Source organism: Aplysia californica, unplaced genomic scaffold, assembly GCF_000002075.1.
Source record: "Aplysia californica isolate F4 #8 unplaced genomic scaffold, AplCal3.0 scaffold00501, whole genome shotgun sequence".
Lineage (NCBI taxonomy): Eukaryota > Metazoa > Mollusca > Gastropoda > Aplysiida > Aplysiidae > Aplysia > Aplysia californica.
In genome coordinates this window covers 467,779-479,495 of record NW_004797771.1, presented here as the reverse complement: position 1 = coordinate 479,495, position 11,717 = coordinate 467,779, and the positions used below count along the sequence as shown (strand labels likewise).

The window sequence follows — 11,717 nt, the reverse complement described above, 5'->3', positions numbered from 1 at the left end:
ACCTGAACTAGACCCTATCAGATTAACAGCAAGCTTATTTCAATAAGTGCAAAAGAAAAAAATATATGAGAATTTTCCCAAAGTATAAAAAACTTTTTTAAAATTTAGGTTGCGTAATCGCTTGCCAATGGAAAAGTGTTATTGTTTTCGCAAATATCTCTCTGTAACATTGATGGCAGCCTTGCCATCTATGTTTCCTGATAGTTTCATCTCAAAATGATGAAAACTAAGGAAGGAGTAGGGAAAAAACGGCAAAAAAATTACATTTTGCGAAAACTGACTATTATTGTGAAAATTCACTATATTAACCCATCGTCATGTTTTTAAAGGCAATTTACGTGGAGAATAAACACTTTCTCAAATGTATCCATGCTATTTTTGGACAAAAAACTGGTTGATCTTGAAAAATCAGCCAACAGAAAATGTGCATAGCCTGACCCAAAATCTGCAAAATCAAGGGTCGCTCCTCCCCTTAAGCTTAGGAAATAACTAAACGTTGACGGCCATTTTCTCGCTAAATTTACCTCTGAAGAAACCAGGCGACCCCTAACCTCCTTCAATCGCCCATAGCTTGACGTGCATCCAAGACAAATGGATATTTTAAAAATTGAAAGCAAGGCAGATGGACAGGCTGAGGATACCAATGACTCCATCTGCCCAAAAATTGACAATCGCCTGATTCCACCATGTTGTGACTCACATACAGATCTATGTGCATTATGTCCGATGTCTTCACTCGCATCTACATGTTGCACCAGTGCCATGGTATTATTTCCCTTCCAGCCATCATCTCCTGTGCTGTTGCTTTATCTACAACTACAATATCAAGGAGCAAGCCTTTGATAATATTAAGAAGCTTGCCTCATGCACATCTATTCTATACTAGGTAGGCTGCTAGATATGACCAACTGTATGCACAAGGGTGCAGTCCTAGCATAGAATCAACTGTACACTCAAGTGTGCATTCGTAGCATGGAAAGATTATAGTATGTATTAGTACATTGTCATATAATTAAAGGTGATATCTGTATATACCGTTAGGCGTATGTAGTGCTATACCTTGAATAAAGAACACAGACTCGGAGCACTTTACAAACACAGGTAGTAAAACATAATAGACATTACGAAGTACATTGTGTTTGGACTAAAAATTTAAAAATCACCACAGATCCATCGCGTATAAAAACCAAGGTAGCTACACCCAGGCATGGTTCATCAGGTCCTTAGTCCAGTTTGTCATTGAGATCAGTCACTGGAGAAATCACAACAAAGAACACTCTGGTTGCAGCACTAAGGAACTTCTCTATGAAGTTCACGCAAAATTCAAAGAGAATGTTCACAAAAGCTGGAAGTACAATAGGCCTATTAAATCTATCTATGATGCACCATGAAATCAGGCACTCGTCAAAATAATGAAATCTGTGAAATCCGCATTTTTTGGCCAGTTTGGGAATGTAAAAATTTTTTTCTTTTTTTGTCTCAACACTTATGTAATTTAAAAACACATTTCTGTGAGGATGTTACAGAAAAACTGTGATTAAAGGCACAAAAAATGTAAATTCTCAGTTTGCATGGACTCCGACTCTCAAACTACTATGGAAGTCATATAACTTTGGTGGCCATTTTCTCACTGATTTTACCTCTGAATTCAGGCGACACCCACCTCCTTCAATCACAAATATTTCGACTTCTATTCAAGATGGATTTTTTTTTCACTAAAAGCGAGGCAAATTAACAGGCTTTAGGAAGACACCAATAACTCTGTACGCCCAAAAATTGACGAGCGCCTGATTCCACCGCGGCGTGAGACACAATAAAATGATGTACATTGTATAAACAATGACGTGTATATTTATGGGCAATACCGGTGTACATTTAGCAGACTCATCTGGCATTCCATATATCCATGTTTCATTTTCATAAATTATAACATGTCATTAATGTATTCAAAAGATCTACAGTTGTTATTTATATTAATGACTGCTTTCGAACCTGCTACCCCCCCCCCCCCCCCTCCACCCCATACCCCTAGAATTTTAAGACATTTTTAATATACAGTCCAAGACATTCGGCAGTCTAAGACAACCACTTTTCTCATAGACTGTACGTGTCCCATCTCGGACAATTCTGACTGTACTTAAAAAATCTACACCATCTGTTCTCGGAAAAGAGAGAAATTGTACTTCATGCAAGTTTTTATGACTTTTGAATTTGAAGCAGGCACCGGCTGTAGCTTCAGCACAGATACAAACAAAACTGACTGATGAAAAGAACTGAGCAGCGACAATCTTCAACAAACAGTAGTGAAAAAGCCGGCTTCTGAATAGACAAAAGAAGACAATTGTCTTTTTAAAAAGTTAGAAATTCTAAATTAGATAGATCAGATGTAGATCTAGATTCTCGCTCTACCCGAGACTGATTTGTAATCTATAGGCCTACAGTCGACATGGATAACTCTTTCAAACATGTCGAAGATGGACAAATGTGTACATAATTCGGATTGACCAACAACATAAATTTTAAGAGAGCTCTATATCAGTGTCAGGGAATGGCAAATTGTACACGCTATCTGTGATTTCAAGTCTTCCACGTTTGTGTTATCTGTGCCAAACTGTACATTTGTATTCAAAGATGGTACCTTTACTAACAGTCAGAATATAGTCAAAGTGTCCCGAGTAAGAACAGTGATAATCTCTAGATCTATTCAGACTGGTAACTAACCAAGGAGAAAACCAAGTCAGAAAATGACAGCTGAGAAAAGACTTTTCGACCAACGATAGTCAACATTCTGTGGCCTAGAACTAGATGTGAAGAAAATGTACAAATTAATCAAATCTTTCAATTCAAAAAGAGAAGGCGTTAAACTCGCAAATTGAAACGATGCAACCTTTTTTTTCCCTATTGAAAAGATGAGCATCCACGTAAGAACTGGCAGAATCTGAGAGCTAGAACTGTCATGAAAGCGGTGACAGTACAAACTTGGGAATGCTGGGCCCCGTACTTTACTCCCACTTCAGAATTGAATTATGGTATCATAATATATCCTCTTAAATATAACATAATATATGCTACAGTAAGGGTCATGTCTATTCAACTAAAAATACATCTCATTCAATTTACTCAACTAAAAATACATCTCATTCAGTCCACTCAATCTGTCAAGCCCAAGAGAGCGCACACAAGCACTAAATAGTCATATAATAACTATAACATAATATAATATAGGTGCTAGCCACCACACCGATTGTCTTCGTCCATGCAAGCATCAGGTAATTACAAAGCGGTAACATTCTCATGGTTTTACCAAAGTGAAAGGCATTAACAATAAAAGTACAACAAAGTATAATCAATTTGAACACCTCATTGTGGACCCATTCGGCATCATAGATCTATATCAATGAAATAATAATGTAGAATTAAATACCGTACAAAAGAGCAATCCCACAGGATAAAAAAAGGCACAACTTGTAACAACATGGGTAAAGTCAAAATAATAGTAAGTTATTGTACAAACTGCTTGCAGAGTCAGAGTATATAATGCAACCCTAGAGGACATTTGTGTGTAAATGTGTACACATAACATAATATATATATATATATACACGTGTATTGTCAAAATAGGCCTATACTGCTATAGCTCTATTGTACACAACTTCAAAGATCACATCTGATTTTGAGATAAGCAAAGAAAATAAACTGATGATGCTTGTTGTACATGATTCTAAAAAGATAAAAATAAAAACCATTTTGTTCAACTGATTCTGCATAGAATGTTCTCTGGCTGATTTTAACAAATAGAAATTTCCTACAATGCTAATTCTAAAACGGAGACACTTCCTGAAGGCTGATTTCCATACATAGATGAAAATTTCTGAAAGGCTGATTCTAAAAAAGTGCAAATAATAGCTAACTGTAAATAGGTGAAAATCATTGAACAGATTAGAGTTAAAGGGACATGGAAAAAACATGAATCAGTTCAACCTCTCCTTATATATATATATATATATATATAATACTTTCATTGAGTGAGCAATAGAATACTTTCAACACATGAATAGTTTTAGTTTTGATACGAGTTTTACGGCATTTGCGACGCAAATATAATGTCTCACAAGTGCCGAAGCTAACACTAACAGGTGTTACTACTGTTACTAAAGAGTAATATTCAACTTAGAAAAGAAGGAGGAGGGAAAAGGCTGATAGATGTCTGACAGGAAAGAAGGAGCAAACCACACCAGAACGCCCGCCAACCAACCACAACAAAATAAATCTTGTAGGAAACTTGTGGCGAAACTGTGGAGGTACAGAATTGTGTGTGTGTGACTGGGAAAAGGGGCCACATGTCGCACCGGCTGATTTAGAGGAACTTCCGGAAATACCCCGCCCGGAGGTAAAATTTTTATTTTTTTTTTGTGGAAAATTTGAGACCCGTATATATCAACTCATCAACCATTGTTCTCCATCCTCACAAAATATTTCCCGCATATGATGATATATTATGATATATTCTTCTTCTAAGTGTGTTTTTAAAAGCCATACCACTACGTAGTATTACAAAATGGCGTTGATTTTTTACAATTTCCTCAAAAGTAGTTGGTGCACACCCCTCACTCACAAACGTGTTTGAGGTATCGGAAAAATTTAAAGACAGAGGCACCAGGAAAGGCTATTTTATACAGAAATGCAATAAATTGAAAAAAGTAAAAAGTCGCACATGTGGACCCTTTCCTCAGGCACGCACATTATTGGTTGTCGACTGCGTGCCGGCTCTTGCAGACGTAGGGAAGGCTGTTGTGTGTTGTTCCATTAGTTTTAGTAAGAGCTTTATGGCACTTGCAACACAATAAGGTCATATAAGTGCCGAAGATAAGAGGTGTTACAAGAGAGTAACACACACGAAAAAGAAGGAGGGGGGATCAGGACGATGGATGTTTGATAGGAAAGAAGGAGCAAACCACACCAGAGCACCCGCAAATCACTCACCAAGAAAAGGAGGATAAGGTTGATAGATGTTTGAGAGGAAAGAAGGAGCAAACCACACCAGATCACCCATCAACCACTCACACATATATATGCAAACTGAGATCACTGAGAAAAATGTTCACTTTTTAAAATTATGAAATGAAAAGTATTACCACAATCTACTGAAGCAATATAATAAATAAAATAAAAATAGAAAGTTAGAAGAAAAAAAATAAAAAATAATACTTTATATGTTGAGTTCTACCAGAAATTGGTATCACCTGAGAAAGCAGAAAAAAAAGCCTTGATTTGTACAGAGAAAGTCCCACCAACTAGCACTAGCTCTCCCTGTCTCTTTTTTCCCCTCTCACTCTCTTCCAATTCCTTCATAGTTTCATTCTCTTTTCCTCTCCATCTCTCTCTCCCTCTCCTTCTCTCCCATCATACATGACAAGACTCAACCACCACGGACTTCCCTTCAAACGACAGAATAGTCAAACTCAAGTCTTTACAATTGGACAAATTACTCCACTCACATCAACTACAACTACATTCCAACAAAGCAGTCTCTACAAGTTACAAACCACAAATTACCTCAGGAGGCAAGACCCAAGAAAGTCCCACCAACTAGCACTAGCTCTCCTTGTCTCTTTTTTTCCCCCTCTTACTCTCCTCCCAATTCCTTCATAGTCTCTCTCTCTCTCTCTCTCTCTCTCTCACAAGAAAACACAAAACTGTATGATGATGTACCGGTACACTGCCGAGAAATACCTGTCTGGGAGAAAGCGAAGTTGAAGGTGAAGGTGAACGAAGGTGAAGGTTAGCCCGAAGCTTGTCGTCTGCTCCCTCCCCTCCGTCAGGCGGAGAACCGTGCCCGCTCACTCACAGTACTATGTGACTACCGGTACTAACGTACTAAGCGCACTCTTTATGAGAGAAGAGAGGGGAAAAAAGGAAAGGGGTGGGAGGGACTTGAGTTAGTTTGAGCCTTGGTAAGAGATTTACAGCACTAGCAACACAATTAGGTCATTTATTAAGACCCAAAGACTGGAGGTTTTTAGAAGAGAGTAACACACAAAGAAAAGAAGCAAAAAATAGGATGGTAGATGTTTGATAGGAAAGAAGAAGCAAACCACACCAGAGCATCCGCCTAACACACATGGCAACACACAGTCTCATTCCCTACATCACATCTGTTAGAGCCAGCGTGTTATCAATCAGGGATACCCAGTATTTGAACATGAGATGAATCATAACAATGAACAACGTTACATCGGGTTGGACAGGTTTTGGTGTAGTAGTCTCTATTTATAGATGTGTCACGATGCGGAGGAATCGGACGCTAGTGGTCTCTATACATGTCACGACACGGTGGAATCAGACGCTAATGGTCTCTATGTGTCATGACGCGGTGGAATCAGGCGTTTGTCAATAATTGTTGAGCATGTGGAGTTATTGGTATCATCTTAAAGTTTGTTCATGTGTCTTGCTTTAGATGGAACAAATACAAATCTATCTTGAAGTGAAGTCAAGATATTTGCGATTGAAGGAAGTGGGGGTTGCCTGGTTTCAGAGGTAAAATTAGTGAAAAAAAAATGGCCGTCAAAGTTTAGTGACTTCCAAAGCTTGAGAGTCCATGGAAACGAAAATCTGCAATTTCTGTGCCTTGGATTGGCATTTTTCAGTAAAATCCCATACATAAAAGTGTTTTTTAATGGATATAAAAGGTGCTGAGCCAAAAAAACAAAAATTCGAGTAAAATTGCCAAACAGGCAGAAAAATACAGGTTTCTTCCATTTCAGTATTTTGACGAGCGCCTGATCTCACCACAAATGCCTCACACGACACATATATACCCTCTACTACTACTAAAATTTCTGATTGCCGAATGTCTATCAGCTACATCTCTGACACTGTACAGTCTATCAGCTACATCTCTGACACTGACACTGTACAGTCTATCAGCTACAACTCTGACACTGTACATACAGTCTATCAGCTACATCTCTGACACTGTACAATCTATCAGCTACACCTCTGACACTGTACATACAGTCTATCAGCTACACCTCTGACACTGTACAGTCTGTCAGCTACATCTCTGACACTGTACAGTCTATCAGCTACACCTCTGACACTGTATATACAGTCTATCAGCTACATCTCTGACACTGTACAGTCTATCAGCTACACCTCTGACACTGTACAGTCTATCAGCTACACCTCTGACACTGTAGAGTCTATCAGCTACACCTCTGACACTGTACAGTCTATCAGCTACAACTCTGCCACTAACAGCTTTTGTACAGTCTATCAGCTACAACTCTGCCACTAACAGCTTCTGTACCAAGCTTGGAGACACCCACGTAGTTACATTTGCCACATTTTGGATAAAGTGTTTGGCTGCATATATATATTATATATTTTTACAGTGAGTTTTACATAAATATATATTTATTTACATATATATATATTTATACGAGAAAGAGAGAGTGCGAGAGAAAGAAAGACAGTTGATGGTAAATGTACTCAAAAACATACATACATACATAATATATAACGTGAAAACAAACATACACATAAATATAAATTAATTAATATGAGACATTCAACTATTATAAGCAATAAAACATTTTGATAACTAGGTATGTAAATATACTATATAATCTTATAATACAGCATGATATAATATATAGTATAAGCCCATTGTTCACCTGAATAAGATTAAGTAGAAAACACCAGCCTATGCCATATGGTACCCTGTAAAGCAAGAGCTCTCAACCTTACGAGGGACATACCAAAAGTTTTTTACCTGACCATGAAGGAATAAAGGTAGAGAGCTAAAATTTGGGGTGAAAGCCAACAATCATCTTTCTAGATTGCTTGTAAATTTTTGGGAATTTCGGATTACTGGTATTACCACCAGCGCACTGTAAGTGAATGGGGGTATGTTGTTTTCCAGTTTCAACATAAAAATGGAGAAAATAGAGCGCCGTGCAGTAATGAAGTATTTGTTCTTGCAAGGCAAGCAACTACAGGATATTTTTACGGAGATGCATACCGTATATGGAACTGATTGCCCATCCTATGCTGCGATGAAATTTTGGAGTAAAAAAAGTGATGATGAGGTCAAAGAAGTGGTAGAGGGCTGGTTTTCTGACACAGAGAGGGTCCTCTATTCTCAAGGTCTTTTCAAGGTCATACACCGATGGCAAACACATATAACTCTGGGAGGCAACTACATAGAGAAAGACAAAGCTAAGTACCAAATTTCAGCTTTCTACCTTTATTCCTTCATGGTCAGGTCAAAAACTTTATATATGCCCCTCGTATATTGCTCTCTACACATTTCTGACAAATACTAGAATTATTATTTATTACAATAATTACAATAACATGTCATCAGTACAATATAGTATTATATCCGAGTTGTTATTACAATCAGTAAAGTAGTATATCTGTGATGTTGTGCTCAAACAGTGTCAGTGGTTTTGAAAAAAATATTTTAGTACCTATAAACAAAGGGACAAAACATCCACAGATCTATTGGTTATTATAACAGGTGTGCAGTCCTTTGTGGCACTTTGTACCATCCATAAGCAGCATAAAATCCCAGCAGTACAACCATCACACAGTATCAAAATATAATACAGTAGAAAAAGTTAGCTGTACACGGAAGCCCAAAGCATGTAACATACACCTCATCACCCACAAACTCTTCCATTGTTCTAAGCCCCGAAAGAAACAACATTTTTCAGGGGAAAGAAAAAAAAACTTTAATTCTTTAATACAAAATGTATACATTGTGATTGTGAACCTTTTTTTTTTTTTATCAACATTAAGATTTTTGAATTTCAACAAACTATTTCTCCAGCACAAGCAATGACAAAGAAACTACAATCAAAAACTGTTTCCAATCTTTGGGATTAGAACACCTAAACAGCTGGCAGGCATCAACCTTTTCACAATACATTTTTTGTTAGTGTGTCAGCTCATAGCCAACTTCTGAACTTACAACTGGCTGAGAACCATCATGTCCAGCACACAACATAGGCTCAGCTAAACAAACCAAAGCTTTCTTTTAACCTGCGCATGAGGCCACTCAAAGTTATAAGTTTCAATTCTGTTGAAAGAGGAAATGGGAAGGTGACGACCAAAAGTAAACAAATATCAACGGGCACAAAAGTATCGTAAGCAAAAAACGGCAGTTCAGACCGCAGACCTTCATCAGAGTGTCTGCTGTAAAGATACACCCAGCCACACTACACTGAGAATGCATTAACAATTTACAGAAAACTGGCTATCAACGCAGAAAGTTGCAAAACATATCAACTTGTCCCCTCCCCACCCCACCCTGCTGACTTTCTATAGGAGTTATGTCTTCTTTACCAGGGGAAGTAATTTACTAACATAAACACCTGTCTACAGACACCTCTCTGCCCAGATCTGAACAAATCGACAGATCAAGGTAAACTTCTTGTCCATGTAAGTTTACAGTGTGGAAAATCAGAAAATAGGTAAGCCCTATACACCTCATCTTTTACAAAACATATTTGATTTCCCCTATGTACAGATACTTGCAAATCGAACTTACTAACATCAAAGCTCTCCTTTTGATAAAAACAAGAGTTTCATTAGAGCTCCAACAGAATCTGACCAGTCTGTAGCAGAATGGGAAAACTTATTGATTGTTCCAATGACTGAGACAGAGTAGAAGAGACAACAAATTCATTACATCAGATTCACCATGAGCAAAGTCACCGCTCTCGGCCCCTAAACAACATCAACAACAGCGATAGATTCAGGAGTCGCAGCGTGAGTAAACCTTGAGCTTTACACCGTACAATGTGGATGCTAGCTTCTTCTTCCACAAAAAACAGTTTCAGCTCCATTTTTTCCACAAAAACAGTTTCAGCTCCATTTTTTTCTCCAAAAACCAGCTTCAGCTTAATCTTTGTCCTTAAAGCCAGCTTCAATTGCGTGTATGTTTTTCCTCCTAATAACAGCTGGAAGAAAGCTCAGTATTGCCATAACCTGACAAAACACCTTTTTTTCTACACAGCAGTTTTGAGAAAAAGAGTTTGTCAGTGTAACCATTTACAAATAGAGCGATTCTGAAATTTGAATTCTAATTTATTCAAAAGGCTTTCGATTTAGCAGATAAAAAAGTTGGTGCCAAAATGAAACGAGGCGTTTTGTCAGCTTACAGCAGAGTAGTGGTAAATAGACATTAGTACAAAAAACCCCGCAGCCCTGAACAAAAGCATTCAGAGGCAGGATTGGCGTAGTGTTCACTTTGACAAAGATATTGCAAAAAAATACAACAAAGAATCTCTACACCTACACGTTTGAGACAGCGCTGCTGGGTTTATTTTCTTCGTCGCCGACATTTGGGGACGGAACGTCTATAGTCTGTGCCGGGGATGTCGGTCGTTGTTTGAACGTTATGTAGGAGTATATGACGCTGCCAGCAACGCTGAAAGGAATCAGAAAATTTCACGGTCTATCAAACTTTTAGTTTTGTTTTAGAAGAGCTTTTACGGTGCTCGCATATGCATAAGGTCATATAAGCGCGAAGGGGTGGGTGTCAACAGGAAAGTCTTTACAGGGAATCAGACTTACTCTGCTCACCTCTCTGGCTTCAACAGCACAAAGTCTGCTTCGACTATCAAGGCACCCCGGAAATAGCGGGTCACAAGAGTGTGACAAACATATAAAAGAAGTAGAGGAAAAAATGATGATAGTAAGGATTAGGAAAGAAAAATCAGCAGTTCCCTGTTGCAGTTCAGGCACAGTTATGAGTATGACATTGATGAATCAGCCCATTTACAATTCTACTGTGCATTAGAACATGGTTAATGTCCCCCCTTTACGAATGGCTCATAGACACTTCAGTCAGTAGCACTGCCTGGAGGGGGGGTGTCAATCAAACTTTATGAATGAGAGCAGAAATCTCCACTGTCACAACTCATGAATAGAGATCCTACAGTGACTCGACAAGTTTACAAAAAATAACTGCTGGTATGTCACATTACCCGACACGTCACCAACACTTATCTCATAATCTCTCAACACTGACCTGATGTTGATTCCGGTGAAGTTGGTCAGAGAGAAGATGTAATCGCCGCCTATCATCATTCCCCCGTAAGTCACGGCCAAATTCTGCAACACAAACATTTCTGTTACAAAAGGTGCTACATACATATCACCCACATCCAACTCCAACCATGAATTCACTAAATTAGGCCATCCCCGTGGTTTTATGCACCCTGCATAATTTAGTAAAATTTGACCATTTTTGGCATAATTTCTGATCATTTTTCTTTATCATTCTTTGTTAAAATTAACAGAATCGCATAATTTCTCGTTTTTGGACTCAGTTTGCATAATTTCAGAATTTTTCTTGCAAAAAAACTACGGGGACAGATTAGGTCCTTAACAAAGCAAAAAGAACAACTCACATCAACATCACCACGACACTTTGACGATCTAAAATCAGTGTTTGATGACCCAAAAAACTGTTTGATGAGCCATAAACCAGTGTTTGATGAGCCAAAAACCAGTGTTTGAGGAGCCCAAAACCAGTGTTTGAGGAGCCCAAAACCAGTGTTTGATGAGCCCAAAAACAGTGTTTGATGACCCCAAAACCAGTGTTTGATGAGCCCAAAAAACAGTGTTTGATGAGCCCAAAAATGTGTTTGAAGAGCCCAAAAACAGTGGTGGCGGGGGGGCGGGTTGAGGGCGTATGTTATAAC

General features: G+C 38.3%; 1 protein-coding gene across 1 annotated transcript in view; it reads right to left on the bottom strand.

The window, feature by feature from the left end:
* Positions 1 to 4,396: 4,396 nt before the first annotated feature.
* LOC101847282 (UDP-N-acetylglucosamine/UDP-glucose/GDP-mannose transporter) overlaps positions 4,397 to 11,717 on the bottom strand; it is a gene marked incomplete at its 5' end in the record, with an annotated part of 18,710 nt that continues 11,389 nt past the window's right edge. Inside the window, 3 exon segments of the mRNA XM_005105923.3 lie at positions 4,397 to 5,888; positions 10,307 to 10,438; positions 11,042 to 11,124. Coding sequence (XP_005105980.1) covers positions 5,870 to 5,888; positions 10,307 to 10,438; positions 11,042 to 11,124 — 234 coding nt within the window. The 3' untranslated portion in view covers positions 4,397 to 5,869.